This window comes from Podarcis muralis, chromosome 2 (assembly GCF_964188315.1).
Source record: "Podarcis muralis chromosome 2, rPodMur119.hap1.1, whole genome shotgun sequence".
NCBI classification, from domain to species: Eukaryota; Metazoa; Chordata; class Lepidosauria; order Squamata; family Lacertidae; genus Podarcis; species Podarcis muralis.
Window position 1 is genome coordinate 31204685 of NC_135656.1, and position 25765 is coordinate 31230449.

General features: G+C 46.0%; 1 protein-coding gene across 1 annotated transcript in view; it reads right to left on the minus strand.

Moving 5' to 3' along the window:
• The window catches only part of PGS1 (phosphatidylglycerophosphate synthase 1), a 128229-nt gene extending 104111 nt beyond the window's left edge, over positions 1–24118 (minus strand). The window contains exons 1-2 of the mRNA XM_077924114.1: positions 24101–24118; positions 23026–23150 (exon numbers count right to left, since the gene is read on the minus strand). Coding sequence (XP_077780240.1) covers positions 23026–23150; positions 24101–24103 — 128 coding nt within the window. The 5' untranslated portion in view covers positions 24104–24118. The remainder of the gene's footprint in view (positions 1–23025; positions 23151–24100) is intronic.
• Between the last annotated feature and the right edge of the window lie 1647 nt (positions 24119–25765).

Consider the following 25765-nt stretch of genomic DNA (forward strand, 5'->3'; position numbering starts at 1 on the left):
TAACTGACAGCATAAAAGTCATAAAAAAACTGAGGCAGACTATTGCCAAATGCTAACACGGTGTGACCACAGACTGGAAGTCAAAATTGGGAGGAACTAAGGTTTTACTAGTCCAAAACCAAAAAAGAGTGATCATGTGACATTTGCATAATGAAGACTGAGTGAAGCGTTCTGCTCCAGTGCCTCCACAATAGGGAAGTGTGAGGAAGGTGCTTTTTCACATGATCTAGGAGAATGCTCCATTTCCCACCAGAAAGTGACAAGGAGGGAAATATGCTTGACCCTGGAAGAGCATACAGTAAAGAGGAGATATATTTGGCATTGTATTGTGCAGCCAGTATGCCACAAACTAAGCAGCAAACACGGGACACAAAGGGATATGTGTATCTGGGCATTTCTGTGATGTGCAGAAACCCACAGCAGGGCTGGTGTCAGCACTCGGCATTCTTGCAGGGCCGCAGTGCCCTAGCCGAGCCCGCCACTGACACCTGGAGAGCCATATATGAAGCCCAGTCCAAGCCCAATACATTCTCTACCAGATCACACTGGCTCTCTAGACCACTGAATGAAAACCATTAGTTCCATCTTCTATGTTAAAAAAAACCTCCCCAACCAATCTTGTTTCATTTGGTTCCGTACAGTACCGGCAAGGACCTCAAAGTTTTTTCCACTTAACAGTAACTTAAACTCTCGTCTCCACCTAGTGGCCCGTTGATGCACATACCCTCAATCTTGGCCACAATGCCACCTTCCTGGCAAATAAAAGAAGACCGTGAGCCTTCTTGAATATTATTTTGAAAATGATCAATGGAAGTGCAGGTGGCAGTACTCCTTTTCCCACTGAGCCCAGGCACAACATAGTAAAAGGGAGGATGAGAGCCACGTGGAGGATCCTAGAGCCTTGCTTTTCAAACTGCCCTGCTCCTTCTTCCCTTCAAGCAGGAGCCTTGACATGTGGAAACCTGATCTCTGCAACTTTATTATAGAGTTTAAACATTCATGAGACAGCCAGTTTGCCTGGCAAAATACACGAACAGGCGCCTGTCTGCTCTTTGGATAACAGAGTTACAGAGATTAGACATCTCTGAATTACAATCCATGTAAACAACCACAAGGCATTGCACACGTGTGTGTGTGTGTGTGTGTGTGTGTGTGTGTGTGTGGAGTGATCAGCATTCACCTGAGCAGAGAAAAAAATGCAAGGACATTATTATGAACCTACAATTTGGAAAGTAGCCTGCAATCAGGTTATCCTGACACTGGAAAAATGCCCAACATTTGTCTGGGAGGGAAAGTTCCATTTGCCTTATGTTAAGTTAGAGAAGAGCTGATCAGAGCGGACAGGGAAGCAGGTTGTATAAGTCACATGGTGGTATTGATATGTCAGCATATCTGGCTCCCACACGATCTATTTCAGAGTTTCAAAACAGTACCAGCAAACGAAGCACATTGGAAGAACAGCACTGGGCTCATATTTGGGACAGACAAAACATGAAGCAACAAGCGTACATAGCGAGATGGAATTACTGAACTACTAAAATACAGTTGGCAGAGATGCAACAATATGCCAGCTGTTTTTCCTTATGTCAGAATTGATTAATGCGGCATGTGATTATTTCCAAATGATCAGGTCCCACCCACATATAGAGACTGTAAGTGCAGTTTAGAATATGCTACACCACCAGCTGCTTTCCCCCTCTGCTTGAGAAGTAGCTAACTTGTGGCCCTCTTTTGTTGTTGGACTCCAAATCCCATCAGCCCCAGCCAGCAGGGCCAGCAGTCAGGGATGATGGGAGTTATAGTCCAACAACATCTCCTGCTCTACAGGGTCTCTTGGCCATCCTTCACCCCTGCTGTTGTGAAATGAAGATGGAAGCCTGATGATCACAGCAGATGAGGGATGGCATAGGCAGCGAGAGATTTACAAGCCTGAATGGGAACAAGAGAGCCTGCCACCTTCCTCTCCTGGCTGCGTTGCTGAACTACCTGCTCCGTAGCTCCACTAGACCAGAAATGAAAATGTACCATATACAGGGGGAGAATGTAGGTAACATATTTGATTTAAGAGTGCCACCACCTTATACTCTGGACTTTATTTAGTGCACGCTGACTGGAAAGATTGGTCACTACTGATCTAGAGTTTCTACAGGCGCTGTAATGAAAGGATCACAGTTGCTGCATGAAACAGAAAGGAAGTGAATAGTAAGAACCGCTCTCTTCCTTCAAGGGCTGTCCCATCTTGGAAGTGCTGGCAGTGAGCTTGCACATAAATTGGAAGGAAAACGTAACCTCTCATAACTATACAATGTTTGCCTCTCTTCCAGAAGCCCTGGTGTGTCTCTGTGGTGTGGTGTAGTGGTTAAGAGCCAGTGTGGTGTAGTGGTTAAGAGCGGTAGTCACGTAATCTGGTAACCGGGTTCGCGTCTCTGCTCCTCCACATGCAGCTGCTGGGTGACCTTGGGCCAGTCACACTTCTTTGAAGTCTGTCAGCCCCTCACCTCACAGGGTGTTTGTTGTGGGGGAGGAAGGGAAAGGAGATTGTTAGCCGCTTTGAGACTCCTGAAGGGGAGTGAAAGGCGGGATATCAAATCCAAACTCTTCTTCTTCTTCTTCTTCTTCTTGTGTGTCTGCACCTCGTGCTGCTACTGCGGTAAGCCTGAGCCCACACCCTGAGGGTTTCCTCTGTGAGGTGTCAGTTCTGCTTCTGCAACAGAAGCAACTGCATCCTAAAGGTGTGAGACAAGAGACCTTTCACTTCTTGAATAACACCTGGTCACCATGCTGCAGCCAGGCAAGGGCATTTCTTAGCCGAGTGGAAAATGTCTGAAGGTGTTGTGAGTGTGCTTTGCACTTGGGTTATTCTTGTTTCTCTCACATATTTCTCAGCAGCCCCCACCCCCCAAGCCACCAACCACACAATCTGACAGTCTGCTGACAGTCATGAGTGGAGAAGACACCCAGTCCCAACCAAAACTGTTTTGCTTATGCCAGGAACCTGTGATTCTCAAGATGTTACTAGCCTGCAGCTGCCTGAATTCCTGACCATTCATCATGCTGACTGAGGCTGATGGGAGCTGGAAGCAAACAGCATCTGGAGGGCTACAGGCACTCCATTCCTGGCCTATATCAGTGGTGAGTCACCAGAGATACACTAGGTATTTAACGTGGAATAGCCATACTTTGTTCATTCTGATTTTATGGAGCATCTGCATGCTGTTGTTATCCAGTGCTTTCTCCAGGGTTCTTTTGTCTTTTCAGACTACAGAAAATCCAGCTTTTTTGAATGGTGGCACTAACTCTGCAGCTGTAGGTCCCCTTGGCATTTCCTAGAGGTGTGGTTGAGACCTGTGCAGTGACATATCCAGCGAGCAAGTCTATAGCCACATCGGGCACACCTTCCATATTAACTCTCTGGCAGCTACCGTTTTATCAACTGTTTAATATCAGTCTTTTAATGAGCACTAAAATGCTTTCTGTATTTAAGCAAAATAGTGCTTAAATGAAGAGATTTACAACATTAAAAACCGGCCTTAAAAAACAACTGTCTTCCTGTCACCATTATTTCAAGAAGAGATGGGGGAACAGCTGATCTGAAGATTTGCTGGTTTCAAAGATTTCTAAACAATTCCGGAGAAGTCCTGAGAATGACCTCACAATTGTAGTTAAATGAATATGTGCTTTAGTACAACCTAAAAGATCGACTGTTGCTGTAGATGAGCCATTGACAGGTACTTCTTCTGTTTTTTTAAAGGTTTGGGCTATATTCAACTAAATTCTTGCACTAGTGCAAGGATTAACATTAGTGTAACAGGATTTCCCCCTTCCTTATCTCTCACATACCTTGCATCACCCAGAACAGATTGTGGGCACAGTGGGAGGAGAGTGAGGAAATATTCCATTGAAGGAGAAATCAGTGTGCTGAAGATCTTAATTTTATGTTGAATCCAACTATGTTGTGTGCTGCCTCGTCTTGAGCTGGTAGCATGGAGTCCTCAGAAGACAAACCGGACATCACTGGTAGAGGAAGAACAACAATGCAGGAAGTGCCTTCTGCGCCAACTTTTAATCATCTACTAAACTATTCTGTTCCGCCAGACCTATGCAGTCAATTAAGACTGTCTATTCATGTTTGTTTTTAATTTCTTTTTGCTTTGAACTTGCTTTGAACTTTTTATTATTTCATTGTTTCATGTTTATAAGTTGTTGTAAACCTCTGTGGTATATTTTTTAATGATACAGAGGGATATAAATGTTTTAATAAACAAAATAAACAATCAGACAATGCCAGCAGCTCTCTGTAGGGAAGCATCTCCTGCTGTCAGAGGAATGGAGATGTCAGTTCCAAAAGGAGAGAGAGCTGAGCTAGGGCAAAGCTGTGGGGCAGCCAAGGTGGAAGGAAGAGGAATTGAAAAAACGGAGCTGTGGAACTGGGAATGCAGCCTTGAAATGGTGATCAGTACCATGGAAAAAATGACAGCAAAAGCCAGGAGGAGCCGGAAAGCTCATCCGAGGGAGCTGGGAATATACCAGGCAAGTGAACTGTGTCAGTCAACACAGCATGAAACTTTTAATATAAGGGTTGAGGGTTCAAGCCCCAAATTGGACAAAGATTCCTGCATTGCAGGGGGTCACTAGATAACCCTTGTGGTCCCCTCCAATTCTATGGTGCTAAGTAAATTCCTTGGGCAAGAAACGAAGCCTGGCCTGGAAATGTTTAAGCACAGTGCAGGGATAACCATGGGAGCTATCTGGATTGGAAAGAGGAGGCTCCATCCTAGGGCATCCAAGAGCAGCACTCTTTATTTTTCCCTAACTGCACAGTCTTGATTACCTCGCCATCATCATGGGACTAAATCCAGAGATTGCTGGTTTGAACTCCACAAGATCCCAACGCTGCCCATTGTTACCGACACTATCTCTTGACAAAAGGTCTCTCCATGGTTTTAACTTACTTTTAACTTGCTTTTTCCTGTAAGACCAATTGCAAGTTAAAAGTAAGTTAAAAAGTAAAAGTAAGACCAATTGCAAGTTAAAAGTACGTTAAAACCATGGAGAGACCTGCTCTGAATAGAGACATTGGATTCTTATCTCATTATACATGATAAAGCTATTTTTAGCCATCACACCCCTTGCTTTTTCCTGTAAGACCAATTTCTGTCCTTAACAGTCGTCAACGGGTTTACCACGCCTATCAGCCAATCACCCATTCCCACCACCCTTCTGAGTTATACCCCTCCCCACCCTCTCACTATATATAAGGGCCTGGTGACTTCTGTTTCAGTGTATCTGAAGAAGTGTGCATGCACACAAAAGCTCATACCAATAACAAACTTAGGTGATCTCTAAGGTGCTACTGGAAGGGGGGGGGAATTATTTTGTTTCGACTACGGCAGACCAACATGGCTGTAACTATCTCTTGACAGAGAGACTAGGCTAAAGAGTGGGGCAAAGTAAAGGATGGTGGAAGAGGAATGTGCTCAAAATGGGGCTGATGTGAACGTGTAACTGAGATGGATTTGAAGCATGTCGCCTTTCGGAAAGGAAAAAAAAGTCACTTCACTTATTTGCCCTTACTGGAATCTAGGAGGTTTGGCATGATCCCTGTAGACCCATTTCCAGGAAAAGACAGCTCCCCCTCCTCTTTACCAGATGCTGGCTCCGAGGATTGGCCTCGCGGGATCAACTCGTGGTGACTTGCCTTGGGGATGATGTGGATTTAATGTAGCCCTGGCTGCTGCCAGCTGCTCTCCCACAGCTTTTGTTTGGCTTTCGGAGCCTAAATGCTTGGCCTAGGCCAGTCTTACTGTAGGATTACAACTTCGCGTGTGAGGTGCGAGAGCGGATCTCTCGACTACCACATTCCAGAGAAATGCCCTCCCTTTTTTTTCAGCATCACTGCGCACCATGCGCCATGCTGGCACTCAATGAAAGCTAAAAAGCAGAAATGGCGCAAGGAGCTTTGTGGGGGTAAGAATCGCACTCGCTCCCTCACCCTTCTTTGTCTGTTGCCTCCACAGGACCCACACTCCCCCATAGCCAGGTGGCCCCCCATAGAACAGAAAACCCCTTTCCATAGGTGTTTTCTCTCGGGGGCTCAGCCTCCTGACTCAGCTGCGTCGTTTTCAAAGCAATTACCAGCAAGGGGCTTTGTAGGCTGTGCTCCCTACCCATTAACACCGGGCTGATTTATAGGAAACCGATGGCTGGGCCTGTCAGAGCTCATTAATGGCTGGCAAAAGAACAAGACAAACAGCCTGGCCAGCAAGAAAGGAAATCCTTGTCTGGGCTCGGTAGAGATGTGTGGCCGTTCCCCTCACATTCCAAGCCTGGGCCTCCGAACAGCACCGGGGAGAATGGGAGAAGCTTCTGAGGCCGGTGAGACGTTCAAGCGGGACGAGAAGATCAGGGGACAATCTGGGTTCCTTGCGTCTTTCCTACAGGGATGGCTGCTGCGTGGAAGCGGCAGGCCCATCTCAAGCCTGGAGCTTCCTAAGAAAACAGTTATCTGTGTAGTACACGGCAAACATAGAAAGCACAAGACTCCCCTCCCCACTCCTGCAGAGAACCTTGGGAACTGTAGTTTGCTAAGGCTTCCGGAAATTGTTGCTCCATGAGCTCTGGTTCCCAGGATTTCCTGAGGGAAGGAATGTGCTTTCAGTGAGCACACAGTCCCTGTCCTGACTAGATCAGAAGATGCAGAAGTTCAGTTCCTTTCATGACAACTCTGAGCGAAGTGAGAACTAAACGGACCATGGCATGCAAAGTGTCGATTTAAACGTTTCAAAACCGCTTTGATTTTTTAGTTTGTTGCTAAGGTGCTGAGAGTATATAGAGTGCTGAGAGTATATAGAGCAGTAGACAGTGGTACCTCAGTTTACATACGCTTCAGGTTTCAGACTCCGCTAAGCCAGAAATAGTATATCGGGTTCAGAACTTTGCTTCAGGATGAGAACAGAAATTGTGCTCCGGCGACACGGCAGCAGCGGGAAGCCCCATTAGCTAAAGTGGTGCTTCAGGTTAAGAACAGTTTCAGGTTAAGAACAGACCTCCGGAACGAATTAAGTACTTAACCCGAGGTACCACTGTATAGGTTTCTTCAGTGACATTATTTCCAATTAAACCAGTTGAAGACCTCTAGTATCACTGTGTAGCACAAAGCATTTAAAGGCATTTGTTATCTAGCAAAAGCCAAGAACAGGGGCGTAAGGAGTGAAGGGGAGGGGTGTGTGACCATGCTGTAATAATGCCCCTTGAGAAGCTCTCATGTTTGTTTCTCAGAAAAGCTGCTTTCATCGATCAAATGGAACAGTCAGACCACTGGCAAGAAGCACCAGGCCTCAGGCTCCGTAACAAGCGCTGTCTGTTGTACTCTACTGAGAAGCACAAGCCTTTCTTGGCAAACCTATGGAACAGGAGAAAAACCCCATTTTCTGCTGGTGTGTGGGAAAGAAATGAGCATAACAGTAGCTCAAGAACTGCCAGTGGGGGAGGGGGGAGCCCAGTATTAGACTTTACCTCAGAAAATAATTCCCATCAGCTTCTAAGACTAGCTACTTGGCTATTTGAGCTACCTGATATCGAGGACTTCCGCAATTAAAGTGCATAATACTTTTTAACGCACGTTTCCATACTGCCACACTGTTACCTGCTCAGTCTGCAGTCGCTGCCTTAGAATGTTTCACTGACCACACAAATTTCCAGTTCTCTTCCCTTTGAGAAAAATAATTCTGCCCCCTCTATACTCTGAATAGGATTGATTGTACCAATCTTACCTGATGTAGAGATGCAGCAGAATTTCCCGCATCAAGAAGAGATTGTCTGTTGTGCCTCTCTATGAGTTATACCTGTGGGCTTGCCTCCTGCCAGTCAGGAAGCATCTCCAGAACAGGGACTCACACAGAAACACATGTCTACTTTTAGAGAGTATATTAAGTGAAATGCTTGCCAATATCAGTTCCAAACCTCAAGTTCTTAGTGAGCTATCAAGAAACAGGGAGTTGACAGAGATGGTGCATTATACTCCAGAAGCTCCTGTTCTATAAGGAAGGGATCAGTTTGTAGTTTATTTATGCCAGGAGGTTTATAAATCATCATCAGCATGTCAGCTGGCCTACAACAATGCATAAAACTACAGAACTGGAAATGCTGTAAGCCAAAATGGCTTATCTCCTGAGTTTATGCCAATAAAACTCAGAAACGTGAGGAGTTAGGAGTCCAACGTTGTTTATTGCAAAGCAATAGGTTACAGTCGGATCGTTCCGCAAAACTGCAACCCTGACCGGTGGTCCAGGTAGTGGTATTTATAAAGTTTCAAAGAAAGCATTTCAATTTTCACCAATCATATACATCATTACCTCATTTCATGTTTAATACACATGCGCAATAAGCACTAGCAATTTCTGCTGATTAAGTTCTGATTCCCACCGTGTTCTGTTACATTGTGTTAGTGTGCATGTTGGGAACCTGTGTTACGTGTTGCCATTTGCACCATGTAGCAACTTATGTTCCAGCTTTGAGCTATATATTTGTGATTCACATATTAGCTGTACTTCTGCCCCAATGGGGGGGGGGGTGCGGCAACTTGCAAAAACATCAGTTTCATAAAGTAACAGGCTACCATAACTTCTATATTAAAAGCACACTCAAGGATTTACAAGGGGACACATTATCACATTTATTGCGGCCCTTTGGGCCACTACCACAGAAAGGCCTTGAAAATCGTGTAGACCAAATGCCTCAGACACCCGCAACAGATAATCCAGGCAGGGACTTAAAGAGAGCAATTCACATCATGCCCAAAGTGGCAAAATAGAAACACTGATAGACCAAAACATTAGTGAACCAAAGAGATGTTTTGCACCCAGTGAGATTGGCCATAGCGCACTGTGACTTACCGTGTTTTGCAGCACCTAGTTTCAGCGAAGAAATAAACACATTGCTTTCAAGGACATTGTCTCAATGTCCAAAGGTCTCTGGAGTGAATGGGACCCAAAAGCTGTGGGGTTCTTTTGTACTGCCCCATACCTTACATTTTCTGGCTAGTTTTGTGTTATGTACTGAGTTGAATAGGATCCAAAAGGCAGCAGTCTGATTGGTCCTAGAACAATAGGATTCAGACTGCAGAAGTCTGATTGGTCCTAGAACAATAGGATTCAGAATGCAGAAGTCTGATTGGTCCTAGAACAATAGGATTCAGAATGCAGCAGTCTGATTGGACCTAGAACAATAGGATCCAGAATGCAGCAGTCTGATTGGTCTACAGGAGCCACCCACTCCAGCTCCAGGTGGAAGGGAATCTGCAACCTGATTGGCCTGCAGGAGAATCACGGAATTAGCCAATCATGTGGGGCCCATTGTGTAAATAATGTATATAAGGCAAACATTCTGGGGGAACTTCCGTTCCTCCTCACCACTATGAGCTGAATAGAGCATGAAATCCACTCTCGACTCTGAGTATATTTCATTTTGCAACAACTGTTCCTAGCTGAATACTCAAGTGTCCCAAGTTCTCCCTGTTGTTCTCACTGTGAGGCATTTCTTTTGAATTCTGGGGTTGACCAGCACACAAGGAGCAGGAAGCAATTGTCCTTCCTTAAAGGCCCTGCGTGTGCTAGGCCATCCCACTCCCATTTCATGGGCCTGAGCAGCTTACATAATAGAGCTTCTCTCCCTCCCCCACAAGCTCGGTAATTTATTCCATCATCTTAGGAAAAGCCATTTACTGTCAATAACAGCTTTAATTAATTCTCCTCAAAGGCCTCTCAATTATTCATCCCAGGGCCGCAGAGAAAACAATTAAAGCACTTTACATCTCTGACCATCATTGGCTCTAGGTGGAAGAGGAAGGCAGGGAGGTTGCACTGTAGGGACATTGCACAAGAGAAGGTGGGAGTCCAGAGCATGGGGTGGGGGGTGGCCTGGGTTTTGGAAGACTGTGGCTCTTTTTTTGCTTGCTTTGGTAAGCGGTCTCTCTGGAGCAAATACACTGGAATAGCTCACTGTGACAGATCCCAGGGCAACCCTGCCTACCAAATCCTCCCCCTGTATGTTTCCCCTCTGTTTTCAAATCACAGAATCTTTCATACAGGTCAGTTTGAGACATTTTTGTTGTAGGCAATGTGGTGTTGCGGGGGAAAGAGAAGCAGGAAAAGAGAGGGGAAGAAAATAAAGAAAGGGTATGGAAAAAGGGGGGAAGGAGGCAGTAAACCATGGGTAGGCAAGCTTAGGCCTGGGGGCTGGATTTGGCCCAATCGCCTTCTAAATCCGGCCCATGGATGGTCCGGAAATCAGCATGTTTTTACATGAGTAGAATGTGTCCTTCTATTTACAGTGCATCTCTGGGTTATTTGTGGGGCATAGGAATTCATTCATATATTTTTTTCAAAATATAGTCCGGCCTCCCACAAGGTCTGAGGGACAGTGGACCGGCCCCATGCTGAAAAAGTTTGCTGACCCCTGCAGTAAACTATTGTTCTTTACAGAGTATATGAGTGGGGTTTTTTGTCAGTGTGGCTATGTGTGGAGTGAGAGATCAGAGGGCCCAGGACATGGTTGGCTGTGGTTGATTTGTTGCAGTGTGTTTTGATTGTGTGTGTGAAAGGTGTTGTTGTTGCTGGGTTAAGTTAGCCATATTGATTTATATGTTGGTGGAGGGCAGGGAGTGGTTATTGTCTTGTTGGCCTGCATATGTAATAAAGGGGATCCACCTGGGGTGAAAGCATCCTCCTTTGTTTGTCCCCATGATAGTTTTTCTACTAGGATGGTTTCCCATATAGTTTGGTACCAGTGGTCCATAGACACTCCCAATAGCTCCCTCCAGAAATCCTCCCCCTCTTTTTCTACCAACATACCACCCTTCTTTCTGAAAACAGAGCTGGGGACTGTCAACCCCTTCTCTTAATGCTGAACCAAGCTACCTGTCTAGATTTAGATCCTTGTCACATAACGTATAGGGATTTCCCTGACAGAGGACCAGCCTTTTGCTATCTGTACTGGGTAAATTCATACCAAACAAGAATATCAGTTTTTCAGAGGCTGGCAGGTTGCGTCAACTGCTGATGCCACATGGAAGTAAACACAGAAGCGTATGGGCATGATCCTACTTGGGGGCTTCAGCTCCTCCTCCTGCCTCTGACTGGTCCCTTGGACCAGACAAGACACAGCAAGAGGCAGGCTTTGGAAAAAGAACTTCAACAGCAGCTGGAGATGCTTCTGTCTTTTGGCACCATTCCTCCCACCACAACATCCCCATTCACTCGGTGTACTGGTTTCCTTCAAGGGAAATATTGCAGTGTATACAACTGGATCAAAAGCTTTCCCCTACCACAAGCAGCCTTATTTGTCACTTGCACGTCATTCCTCTTGCTAAACTTAGATATGGTTTGGCATATCTAAGACTACTAGCTACAATACAGAACTGGGCTGCTGAAGCAAAGACAGAAATCAGCTCATCCTCCTGACCCTGCAACTTTATAATGGCGGTGTGATTGGTGAAGCCCCATTGTCCACCAGGCCTTTGAACTGGAAAGAAAATTATTGAAGGAGGTTTTGTCTCCTGCAAACTTGCTATTCATTTCTTTTTATTGGGGAAATGTTCTCTGCAGAATGCAGTTTGTTTGTTCTGTTCCCGAGGAGTCAACAACCACACTGGTTGTTTACCAATTTACCTAAAGTTTTATATTTGCATTTACACTCATCTGCACCATTCTTAATTTTTGCAAACCAGAAAACTGCGGGTGGTGAGCCAGGAAAATGGAACTGATTAAAACAGGCCTGAGAGGCTTGAAGGCGGCTATCCCAGACCTGGAATCAAAGGCAGCTGAGGAGACTGTATTTCTCCCCTTAAGCAGATGAATGCTCAGTGCTGGTATTCCTGGATTATCATCTAAACACCCACAAGCTGATCAAACCACCTCATTTCTTTACCTCAGCCTGCAAAGGGTTAAGGCAGCAAACAACAAATCCTCTTCCTCTCCCCCATCACCACCATCCAGTATGCAGCCAGGGGGCGGGTCTGTCGGGAAGCCCAGATTTCTGCAGGGGTTTTACTGGAAAAGTTGTTGTGGCAGGTGGGAGGGGGTTGCCATGGCAACGGCAATGGCACATGAACAGGTTAGCCGGTGGCATACTATTGCGGATCAGATTCATCAAAAACATCAGGACGGAAAACTGCCCAGCCTTGGAAAAAGGCAATGCTCGATGTCTAAGCAGAGAGGCGGGTTGGGAAAGCCAAGACGGCTAGGATCTGGCTATGGTGATTAATCAGAGGGGAGAAAAGGGCACTCTTTGAGCATCACTTCACAGCTTCCAGAGACAAGCCCCTCCACCTAAAATATACTTGGAGGCAGATCACTCCTTCCCTGAAGCAACATTATGCAAGCACAGCAGGGATGGGCTTGGATGAAATGCAAAAGCATCACATTCCAGCTTTATCTCAGGAAGATTTCACCCACTTTCCCAATTTTCCCAGTCACATACCTAACATACAAATGCCTATCCTCAGTACTGGAAAATTGCGGGCAGATAAAATATCAAAGTTGGTATCAGAGAGCTGAGCCGATTGGCTGGGCAGCCTTTGGGGGGGCAGTTGTGGATGTGCAGACCCCAGCTTATTTTGCATTTCAATCATAGCTGCCAGAACCTCCTTTAGTCAGATTTAAAGTGCTCCTATCCCCTACCCCGAACCAGGCGTATGCTGCATCAGTGTGATTTCCAAGAGAGGGCAACTCTGGGAGGCAGGCAGTGGCTTCTGCTTGCTTGTGAGGTTACATGTATGTACCCCAGTCCACTGGAGCAGGAACTGGCAAGCCACACCAAGAAAACCCCATGGACAAAGACAACAGGCAGTGAAAGACAGAAGTGCCTGGCGTGCTCTGGTCCATGGGGTCGCGAAGAGTCGGACACGACTAAACGACTAAACAACAACAACAACCCCAATCCACACTGTGGACCTGGAATGGCTTCCATTCTAACAGGTTGTGTTATTAACCTGAAATTGCAGGACTAGGTTGTGCAACCTGCTATCTTATTAGCTCAATCTCTTAGGAGCAAAGGAGGAGGAGTGGGTAACAGGTGGTGTGCTGATTTTACCCCCTTTTGGGGTAAGATCCAGAATCTGGATAGAGCTCGAGCCGCCCATTCAAATGGGTGCAGTCAAACATCTTTGCAGGACAGGAAACCACAGAGGGTAAAAGAGATCATTTGCTACAGGAGGGAGGAATAACCAGTGTCTTGAGGTTATGCCCAAACTAGCACATCATTTCATTTCATGTTTGTTTTATTGCTTTCATGCATTCCTCCATATTTCCCCATAGACACAGGTTTCTTAATCCCATGATCGTAGGCTGGGTTTATATATATATATTTCTTAATCTATGCAAAATATGTCTCTCTGTGTGTATTCTGATAAATTAGATGGATTGTAGGGGGGGAAGGGGAAGATGGGAAGAACTCAGGTTGGGATAGAAGAGTAGTAGCATTTACTAGGCAGTAAATTCACTCATAAGGAAATAGCCTCAGCCTCCTAGAGCATGGGTAGGCAAACTAAGCCCCGGGGGCTGGATCCGGCCCAATCGCCTTCTCAATCCGGCCCGCAGACGGTCCAGGAATCAGTGTGTTTTTACATGGGTAGAATGTGTCCTTTTATTTAAAAGGCATCTCTGGGTTATTTGTGGGGCCTGCGTGGTGTTTTTACATGAGTAGAATGTGTGCTTTTATTTACAATGCATCTCTGGGTTATTTGTGGGGCACAGGAATTCGTTCTTTTTTTTTCTCTTCCCAAAATATAACCCGGCCCCCCACAAGGTCTGAGGGACAATGGACCGGCCCCCTGCTGAAAAAGTTTGCTGACCCCTCTCCTAGAGCATGGGTCCTGCTGCTCTGGTTCCTGTGCATTGACCTCCATCCCCTCACCACCCTCCATTGTCCCATGAATACTTCCTACACCAACCACTCCTTCTCTATCCCCAGCCTGCTCTCATGCCAGTTCGTGACAATATGGAGAGAAGCAAAGCTCCCAACAATGGCAAGGAAGGAGAAGGGCCAATGGCCAGGAAGATCCATTTCACAATGATTTGTACCTCTTTCATGAGTTATCTGCTGGCTTGCAAGAAAAAGGATTTTAGCCTATAATAAAACTGAATCATTGTGAGTCACAAAGAGAGTATAAGAAGCATCAAGATACATCAGTGCCAAATGTTCCAGGACTGGAGGACAAGGAGAAGTCCACCTTGCCCCCAATTTCTCGTGCAGAGTGCATCTGGTAAATCATTCAGTTCCTAATATACAACATTAAGAAAAAGCCAGGTCCGTTGCTATCCAGCAATGAGTCATGCATTCTCCTACAGCCAAATGTGAAAAGGGGGACTTAGAGTGAAACTACACTCCCCCCCCATACAAATATGAATTAAACACATTCGTATGAATGCAGGGTAAAAGTAAAGGGACCCCTGACCATTAGGTCCAGTCGTGACCAACTCCGGGGTTGCAGTGCTCATCTCGCTTTACTGGCCAAGGGAGGTCATGTGGCCAGCATGGCTAAGCCGCTTCTGGCGAACCAGAGCAGCACACAAAAACACCGTTTACCTTCCCACCGGAGCGGGACCTATTTATCTACTTGCACTTTGACATGCTTTCGAACTGCTAGGTTGGCAGAGGCAGGGACCGAGTGACGGGAGCTCACCCCGTCGCAGGGATTCGAACCGCCGATCTTCTGATCGGCAAGCCCTAGGCTCTGTGGTTTAACCCACAGCACCACCCGTGTCTAATAGGAAAGAAGTGATAGGTGGGAGGAGCGTGTAACCCCTTCCATGCACACCTACTACCCCATCTCTCAGCCGTTTTGCTCTGCAGTGGACTTCTCCCAGTCTTGGGACTTAAGAGGGGAGGGAGAGTGACAACAACCAAAAGAACCCGGTAAATTAAAAGGGAGATATAGAGGGAGAAATGACCCAGGAGATCTAGAGAGCCAGCGTGGTATAACAGTTACAGTAGAGAGGTGGACTGGAACCTGGGAGATCAGGGTTCAAATCCCTACTCAGTCATGAAGGTCAGTGGGTGACCTTGGGCCAGACAGTGTCTCTTGGCCAAACCTACCTCACAGGGTTGTTGTCAAGATAAAGTGGGGAGAGGAGGACCGTGTGCCCATTCTTGAGCTCCTTGGAGGAAAAGTGGTATATAAATATTTTTTAAAGAAAATAATAAATGGGAACAGGAAGAGTTATGTATTTCCTCCCACCAGCCAAATTTACATTTTTTTAAAGAAAAGCAGGGGGTGTTTGTTCTTAATTTCCTAAGACTGCTTTGTGAAGCCACCCTGAGAGGTGGCTATCCACCTCCCACAGGACCAGAAACTCAACATTCAAGTTGACTGTCTGAAGAGAGATTCTGAGGTCTCCAGAGTCCTCCTCCTCCTCAACACTCAGCACTTCACACCTTGCTAGAGGATAAGAGAAACAGGCCTAGTGCTGCTTGCCCTGCTGCAGGGAGAGAGAAAACAATATGCAAAATAGAGTGGGGTTTTTCGTTTGCCTTTCTAACCATTAGTTACTGCACAACTTGTAAGTGCATGGCAACTGCCTACTGCTGTGCTAGAGGCAATTTGGGAAAGACTTAGGTATTTTGTCAGAGGGATTCCAGGCACACACTGGAACTTTGGGTTTGTGCATTTAAATTGAATGAAAGGGCCGTGCTGTCCAAGCACAACAAACCCAACTTTTTGTGGTTGGGAAGAAAGGGAAATGAACTGAAAAGTGTGAGATGAACAAATTATTAGCAGGGAGATGTGTGAACGCTCTGCAGGAAAACCAGGATGAATGCTCATCGTCGTATGACAAACAAATCTGAACAAATACTTAAGAAAGGCTGGATAAATCTAACCTCTGGATAAGCATTGTGCAAGGCAATCAGGATGAATGCTCAATAAATAGGTTGTGGTGGGAGAGGGGGCAGAAGAATGTTTTCCCCTGCTCTGTAGGGTAGGGTTTGAACCAATGACTTCAAGTTACAAGAAAGGAGATTCTGATTAAACAGGAAGAACTTTCTGACAGTAAGAGCTGTTCGACTGTGGAACAGTCTCCCTCTGGAGGTTGTGGACTCTCCTCCCTTGGAGGTTTTTAAGCAGAGTTTGGATGGCCATCTGTCGCGGATGCTTTCGCTGAGATTCCTGCATTGCAGAGAGCTGGACTAGATTACCCTTGGGATCCCTTCCAACTCTATGATTCTACGACTGGTAGTAGTTCAAATGAGCCACTCATTTCAATACTAGTACAGTGCAAGTGTTTTGTTTGCAGCGCTCAGCCCACAAGAAAGGATGTAAACCTAGGTGGAGTCTGAGATTTATACATACCCTCACCGCAGTTTGTGATGAAGGAAGGAGCTGTGTCTTAAGCCAGTTAACTTGTGGTGGGATCTGTATATGTGTGACAATAAATAGAGGCTAAAAAAGATTGCAGAGAGAACATGAAGGCAGAATTTGCTGGGCTCTGAGGCTGGATTCCCCCCCCACATGCCAGTAAGTGAGGTAGGAGAGGGAGGAACCCCAAGGTGACAGAATGTGCTGGACTACTCCAAGCTGGTGTCCACTATTTGCAAGAAAAGCTCTCTCTCCCCCCCCCCCCCCATTAGTGGGAAAGCAAATTGCAAGGACGTTTTTCATTTGATTTTCTAGTTTTCTCCTGTCAGGAAATTCTAAACCGAGGGAAGAGTGGTGAATAATGGTGTCTCCAATCCACAGAATGATGTGATAGATAGTCCATTTTATTGCTTCAGTCCACTGCATGTGCTTATCCTATGTAAGCTGCGTCTGATAGTGGGTTTTAAGTCATAGACTGATTTGGTTGTGATAAAAAAAGAAAACTTTGTCCAAAATCAGAAGTGCATTAAAAGGGGAGAAGAATCATGAGAGAATCTTTCTCGTTTCAATTCCTGTGAATTATCAGCTTCAAACAAAGCTTGGTCATTATTTTTCTCATTTCATAACATAGCTGGTTTGCGAGAAAACACATCAAAACGGTGTGTTTCATGAGAAACAAGAAGATAAATACAGGCAAGATATGGATTGTGGCAAAGGTTGTGTGTACACCATTTCCCAAACCATCAGTGGGAGCGCAGTGGGAACAAATGGGAGTGTGTACAGAGGCTTTTCCTGCTTTGCGGTAGCTCATTCCAGTAACTTTGTGTGAGCTCATTCTGTCTTGCAACAGAATCGAGATACAGTCCCATAGATATTACAGTGGACTCTCGGGTTGCAAACGTGATCCGTGCGAGAGGCACGTTCGCAACCCACAGCCTTCGCAACCCGCAGCACCGCGTCTGCGCACACACGGGTTGCAATTCGGTATTTCTGCGCATGCGCAAAGCGCAATTTAGTGCTTTTGTGCATGTGCGAGCGCCGAAACCCAGAAGTAACCCATTCTGGTACTTCCAGGTTCGACGTGGTGCACAACCCGAAAACATGCAACCTGAAGCATCTGTAACCCGAGGTATGACTGTATTCTAGACTGGCCCAGTGACATTTCATTCACTTTCTCCCCTCTCCGATTTCTGGTAAAACTGACAAGGCTTTGTGTCCATGGTTTTCCTAGCTTGGGGGGTGGGGGGTGCACAGCAGGGTCTGACTCTGAAACCAGCAGGCCTGTTCTGTGTGCACGTTTGGAGCTTCAGGTCTGAGCCATGAATAATTTGAAGCTTCACCAAAGCTTCTTATGTATTCTGGACTGCATGAGCCTCCAAGATTAATTTCTATTGCCTCTTGCCTGCTCTGGGACCCTATGCTCTGTCCTGCTGCTTCAGAAGAGCTGAGAGGTGAGCGTGGGGTTACTCCTCAAGGGATTTCCCTGCTCCAGAATCCCAACACGCACAGAAGAGATTCAGCGTCCAGCAAGGCAGTGGAGCGCCTCCGCTGTTTTTCAAAGCTCTGCTTTATTGATTTAGCATTCCCTTCTGTGATAAATACATCCCGGAGAAGCTATGTGCCTGGCGTGCCCCCGCTGCGTGTTGGGGAGGGGGCAGGCCTTCCTCCTAATCAATAATTGAAGCTATATGTAAGCTTCACTTTGGTGTTGCCAAGCCTCAGTTCCAGGAACTGCCTCTGGTTCACAGGCAGAGGTGTGCGATGTTGTAACCGATTGCAGCCAAGCACAGCAGCGAAGTTTCCTGGCCATCATTGCTTCTGCAAGGCTTCTTCCACGAAGCATAGGTTACACATACATGCACACATTGATGATACACCCCATCTGCTAGTTGTAACTCTGGGGAGACACACCTCAGAGAACAAACCATTACATGCTCCGTGGATCAGGGACTACGGATGCTTTCAGACAGGTGGCACTGGTTGCAAGTCGGTCATTCGGATCCATTTTTCCCTGTAGGCACAATTGGGACACTATCCTCCATCCCATTATCTGGTCTTAGTCATTCCAGTGCTTCCTTACTTATTCAGGTGGGCAATCCTTGAGGAAATGTTTTCACACAATGCTTCCTAGGCCCTCTGCCACCCTCTGCTACCTTTTCCTGTTCAGGATGAGCCTGCAGGTAATTCTGTATCTGTGCAAACACAGATTAAAATGAAAATCCCCACAGGAAGTGCCACAGGAATAACAGCCCCTAGCTATTTAATTTCACTATGGACAAAATGGAAACTTTGAAGGAGGAGAGAACATTCATTTCCTTTTCATTTTTTTTTTTTAAGAGGTCTTCCTTAAGACTGATATATAGCTATACTATACAACTGTTCTAACAAAAGGGGTGTTGCACAGGTGTTGCAAAGAAAGAAAGAAAGAAAGAAAGAAAGAAAGAAAGAAAGAAAGAAAGAAAGAAAGTCCTGGCATATGTACTTTACTGCAATTACAGTTTCCAAGGCGTTGCAATCTTAAGAGAACAGCTCTTCAGAACTGGGCTGTGAAAATTCTGATATGCCTATAGATGGCTTAACGCTTTTCTGTGGTAAGGAGAAATCTGGATTACCGTAAATGTTGCTGTTTTTTAAGTATGTGCAGGCATTTGATGATGATACCATGTGAACAGTGCACAAAAAAGGGGGTGTGCATGAGCAGTACAGTTTTTGCAATAGTGGTTTTGTCTGGAAGTACCCTAATGCTACTGGCCAGAATGATGGGATGCAGAAGAGGACCTTTAAGGAGACTGATTGTTCCTCTGCTCCTCAGGTGTTTCCGCAGGTTCTTCAACACAAGACTCCTTTGACAAACTATGTGGTATTGCAAGCAACATCACCTCTACAAGTCAATAAGCAACACACACGTGTTTGGAACCTGTGGCCCTCCAGATGTTGCTGGGCTCCATCTCCCACCGGACCCAGCCAATATGGTCAGTTGTCAAGGATTATGGGAGTTGTAGTCCAGCAACAACTGGAGAACCACAGCTTCTACACCTTACTATCCAACAATGCCCTTCCCCACAGCCAAGATCCATGTTTCCCTCTGTGTACAGGGGTATTACCTAAAATATTGTGCTGGCTCCTGAAACCTTTGAGGCTGGCACCAAGGGATTTGAGAATACATTTCAACCTTGAGCATTTACGCGAGGAAATTTGTTTGAGGACCTCTCTGTACAATCACTGGACGTGTGTTTCAACTCCAGTTTAGCCATTCCGCAATACATGTCTATTCATTTTGTGAAGCACCTACGCACAACACTGCAATGTAAGCATAACACGAGCTTTTCCTTTGGGGGATATAACTCTGTAGGTGTTCACTGTTTAGATAGATAGATAGAGGGATGTACATTTGAATAAGGGTGTAAGATACCTGCATTGCAAGGAATAGGACTAGATGATCATTGTCCCTTCCAACACTACAAGTCTATGATTCTGTAATTCTAAGTGTGCACATAATGGCCTTATATAAAAAGCTCCCATAACGATGGCAACAAGGAAGTGCTTCTATGCCGCACTTCAGCACTGGAGCATTGGGACGTGAACCCACAGGAAGATAGAGCATGCCTTGCTAGCCCAGCATCCTGTTTCAGCCACATGTTTTTGGGAAGCCCACAAGCAAGGCATGAAGTCATCAGCTGTTGTTTGTCCCACCCCAGTAGCTGCTGCCCAGAGGTACACTGCCTCTGATCAAGGAGGTTCCATTTAGCTATCGTGGCTTACAGCCGTCACTAGATCTGTCCTCCATGAATTTAACACCAGATGGTCTAATGACTGAGAGTGCCTTAGGAGACCTAATTGAAAGAATGCTTCCTTCTCGCCTCCAAATGCCAAAATAAAATAAAATGATTCTTAACATGGTTTGGCTGAGCAACTAATTAAATGGAAAGGAGCAGAGGTGAGAAATTGTGTTGTCACCAGTTGCGCATAATAGGTGCAGTGTGTGTGATACCAGTGCAATCTCAATACACACCCTCCTATCTACAGAAGATAGGAGCCTTTGTACTGTGTGTTTCCCGGAAGAAAAATAATGTACTTTGCTCAGGAATTGCAACTTCCTTATCACAAAACATGGTTGAACAATCTACTACAATACAAGTGGGAAACACACACAAATGGCATTCACAAGCACACACCCAGACTGCACAACAAGTTGTTCTTTCCAGGAAGGTAACATCTTAAACACTGAGGGGAAGCCTCAGATAAAATCATTCATTATATTTAGCACAGCTTTATCCTACGCCTTAAAGGCAAAATTAGATTTTTCTTGCATGTTTTTAATCCTACATTAAGCTTGGGGCAGTGTACATGGTTCTCTAAATTACTCACCCTATATTTTATTCTTACAACAACCTTGTGAGGTAGGCGGTTCGAATCCCCGAGGCGGGGTGAGCTCCCGTCATTCGGTCCCAGCTCCTGCCCACCTAGCAGTTCGAAAGCACCCTTAAGTGCAAGTAGATAAATAGGTACCGCTTTATAGCGGGAAGGTAAACGGCGTTTCCATGCACTGCGCTGGTGCCGGCTCGCCAGCTGCAGCTTCGTCATGCTGGCCACGTGACCCGGAAGTGTCTTCGGACGGCGCCGGCTCACGGCCTCTAGAGCGACATGAGCACGCAACCCTAGAGTCGGACACGACTGGCCCGTACGGGCAGGGGTACCTTTACCTTTTTTCCTTAACCCTAATCTGACGCGCTAAACCTTACACTACATGTATTTGGGGTGTATTTGGAAAGGGCTGTAATCTACAAGAGTCCAAACACAAGACGAAAGACCTTGTTCTGCCAGTCACCTCACAATAACATCTGTCAAGAAAGCCAGACAAAGTGTGCAAAGTACTTCTTGTTCCTCTGGTCCTAGGTTTACTCCAGAGAAAGTGGAAAAGCCATCACCTACCCTATCCCACACTGGCAGATTCAGGTTGCCCACTTATAGCTGATAGAGAAATCATGCACAGAAACCCGCTTCCCCAAAAGATCAGACCTTTTGCGATAAGGAACAGGAAGACTAACACGTGCTTTGATGCAACATCATCTAACTTTCTCACAAACAAATCAGATTGAATGCTCGTTAACTAGCCTGCATAATCTAATTGGCCTGCAATCAAATCAGGACGAATGCTCAATAAATAGGTTGTTGCCCGGAAAGACTTGTAATGAATGTGTGGACAGGCCCTAGAAAGCCTCTGCACCTTCGCAAGGGTCTGTGTGGCTTTGGTCTTGTTCTGATTGGTTCAGGAGGAAGAGATGTGGGTTGAGTTCCTGATGGGCACCCTTCTCTCCTGTTGCAAAGTGGGAGCAGGACCTCAGGCACCCTTGCTTACTCCCAAAAGCTTTTAATGAGTGCATGGGAGACACTTAGGCTGTGTACACACCATACCTGTAAAGCACATGACTTTCCCCATAAGAATCCTGGGAAATGCAGCTTTACCCCTTGCAAAGCTACAATTTCCAGCACCCTTAACAAACTACAATTTCCAGAATTCTTCAGGGGAAGTCATGAAATGTATGGTGTGTACACAACCCTGGTGGTTTGGAACAGCTGGAAAGTGGTGAGACTGGACTGTGTGCTGCTGCCAGCATACCCTGTGCCCTGTCCTGCCTCCCATATCAGACCCTCCAAGTGTCCCTATTTTGCAGGGACAGTCCCGGATTTACAGAAGCTGTCCTGGTTTCCGATTTGATCCCAGAATGTCCTGCTTTCCCTTAGGACATCCCTATTTTCATTGGAGAAATGTTGGAGGGTATGGAGTTGTGCAACCCCCAAGCCAAGAAGATAAGTGCAACCTTTAGAAGACATCTGAAGGCAGCCCTGTATAGGGAAGTTTTTTAATGTTTAATGTTTTATTATGTTTTTATATATGTTAGAAGCCACCCAGAGTGGCTGGGGCAACCCAGTAAGAAGGGTGGGGTATAAATAATAATAAAAACAACAATATTGAACAGGTCATCCCTATTTTCACTGGAGAAATATTGGAGGGTATGCCATATCCCACCTTGTATTGGAGCCAGTAATCGTATGCAGCTTACCGCCTTACTGGTCACCCCCTGCCCTTTTAAGCCTCCCCTCCCTCTCCCTCCCCTTTCACTGCCACTCACCCAGGTGCTAGCACGCCTTTTCTCCCCAGGCCCTTGTCTTCGCCTTGCCCAGCCAACATTTACAGGCTGGTGAAGTTACCAGGAAAGAAGGTACAAGTAGGGCGGGATAGGTTTGTGGTTCAGCAATGCTGACTGTGTTCCCAGGCCTGGGCCCAGTAACGGGAAGTGGCTATTCTCAGTGACAGTAAATCAGATCGGCAAGATTAGAGGCCTCTTGCTGCCTAATCATGAGCCACTTGGGCAGGAGGACAACTTACTGGAACTGGGAGGAAATAAAAGCAATAAATAAAGCATGACTGTTAACATCTGGCCCTTGCCACGGGGTGAGATGTAGCTGTAGGATGGGTTGTTTATGGTTCATTCACTGACTTTATAGGGCTCCCATGGTACAAGGGGGGCAAAGGAGCAGGAGCAGCAAAGAGTGATTCTTTGTGCCAAAGTGTGTGCTTTTCAAGGGTGCAGGCAGACACAGAAAAGTACCCGATGTACACATATGTGGTTGTATGTTAATAACGTTGACCCGCCCCAGGGAGGTCTTACCGTACAGACAGGCAAGCCAAGGCACTGGGCAGAGCAGGTAAATAAGAGGAGCAGTCTGGATTCTGCGGGAAGAGCTGATCTACATCCATTTGCATTGTGTTGATCTTGTCCCGGTTCCAAACGGCCTATAGATCTCAAGAACAAGGCATCATGCGTCAACCACAAAGAGGAGGAGGTTTATGGAGCTCATAAAACACGTTTTATGCAGTTACGCTGGGAGTTGGGGTCAGCTCTGCCGTGAAGGCTTGTCACTACAAGCGAGATTGGACCAATCTTCCCAGCAACAGAGTTCATATCTCTGACTTCCTTCCTGGTAGCGGCTGGGGAAGCATTTTAAACATATACGTACACACACATTTTTTTTCGCAAAATGGGCCAAACTAGCCTCTCATCCAGCAATGAGGCAAGCCTGTGGATACTTTTCCAATAACCATTTGGCAGGCTACCCGCTGGCAGTGTCTCAGCCATGGCCAGGAGAAGGCCATAGCCAGGAATATGAGGACTGACTTGAAGGAGGAGACTGGAATAATACCCCAGTATCACAGAAAGCAGAGTAATTAAACTTCAGTGACATGCATAGCCTCACCTCATCTCCAGTTGAAACAAAGCCCATGCAATTGTTCAGCCATTTACTCTGTGGAGTTGCAGGCAGCCCATTCTCTCTCTGTCTTATCCAGCCATGGCCACATACCCCATCGACAGTGCAACTTTACATCAGCTTTAGCCCTGGTACAAGAAATTTCCCTCCTACTGACTTCAATGGGTTTAAAAGTAATTATTGAAACTTGCGCAAGATTTTATCACAGGTTTGAAGTCCTGCTGCGCATAATGCGAATGTGTGATGGGGCCGGTGAACAATATTATGATTCTGTCTCTGGCTACAAAGATACAGATTCTATCTCTGCCCAACAATGAGGCACCGGGGCAGAAATGAAAAGAAAGAACAATGCAAGGAGACTGCGATTCTTGTTCGTTTTAAAATGCGGGGCACGGGTCCCCTCAAGTCTGGGGTCATTGATGCAATAAGGGTTTTATGGTCGTTTGGGCAGGCTGTTTAAAAATTATGAACACTCACCATAATCCGTGCCTCAGATGAATGCTTTCTCCCATTGGTGGCATGATTTCTGACTTGATGGGATTTGGGGAAGTTAGGGGTGGAGTGGGGAGATGCCTCTGCAAAAACAATGCGAATTCAAAAAAGTCCATTATTGATTTTCAGTGCCACCCTACGCATGCCTAGCTGGAAGTAAACGCTATTGGGTTCAATTAGATTATTAGACATACTCCCAGCCAGGTTGACTGCAGCCTGTCGGGAGTCTAAACAGGAGCGCAACTGCTGGCGGAGCGGTGCCTGCGTGCCTTTTTGGTAACATTTCTTCTTTTAAATCCCCAGACTTGCCACTGGGGGCGGGGGGGGGGCGACAAAGTTCCATTGCCTCGGCTGAACCAGACGCCCAAAGGCAGGTGGTGGAGGAAGGAAACATGCGTACGCTGTTACTATAGAGATAAGGGGCATGGACGGACTACAACATCCAGCGTGCCTGAGGAGGGAGATACTTCCGGAAAGCCTGCCATTGGCTCCAATCTGAAGACGTCACCAGTGTGCGGTTGACGCTACTCAGCCTGGCCAGAACCGCCAATGAGCGCTCAGGGAAGAGGGAGGGGGTATGTCGCTCCTCCTGTGCGAGGGAAAATTGAATGACCGGTGCCTTAAATGTAGTGGCCCTGCGATAGCTCATTTGGGAGAGTATAAGACTCTTAATCTCAGGGTCATGGGTTCGAGCAAAAGATTCCTGCATTGCACGGGGTTGGACCAGAAGATCCTTGTGGTCGCTTCCAACTCTACAAATCTATGATTTTAGACACAACCAGACTTTCGTATTGGAGCCCTGCTTGTATAAATAATCAATCATTTAAACATTTCCATTGTTTCTGAATTGAAATACTAGACTAACCTTGTGAAGAATACAGAGAACATAAAGATTTGATTGATTATGAAAGAATCTAAGGAAGGGAAATGATTGAAGAACAGATGTAAATGCGAGTAAGACAACTAAGAGACGTGTGGTGAATGGGGTGGAAGTCTTTTATAATATTTTAACTAAGACTTATATATTGCAGTATTTGAAGCAAGAATTTGGTAATATTCCAGGTTATGAAAAGTATTTTTTCTCTTTTTGGGGTGTTTTTTCTACATATTTTTTATTTTTCCTTTTCTTTCTTTTTATTTTTATTAGTTTTCTTTTTGGAAAACATGTATATAAGTGTGTTTACAGTGTTAAGTGTTGGTCTTTGATGTTCTTTGTTTAATTTCTATTTTGGGGGAAATAATAAAAATTAATTAAAATTATGATTCTATGTGGGGGAGAGGGAGAGAACGGGGTTCGCCCGCTGATGGCGTCGTCGAGGGGAGGAAAGGGTTGGGTTGGCTGGTGGGCGGGAGAGGAGGAGCAGGACCACTCTTTCCCCCCACCTCAACTGGAACTGTCCGTCCTATGGCTTCTCACAAATGCAGCTTCTCTCCTCCCCCATCCCGCACACGCTACCATGCCATTTCTAAACCGGACTATAACTCCCACCGGGACTATAACTCCCCAAACGCCACGCGAACGGGGCAGAGAAAGAACCCGGCGCACTTGCTGTATTCCGCACAGGGACTACAACTCCCAAAACTCTGTGGGAACAGGGCAGAGCGAAATCCCGGCGCCCGAAGCATCCTGGGAGTTGTAGTCTGGCTCCT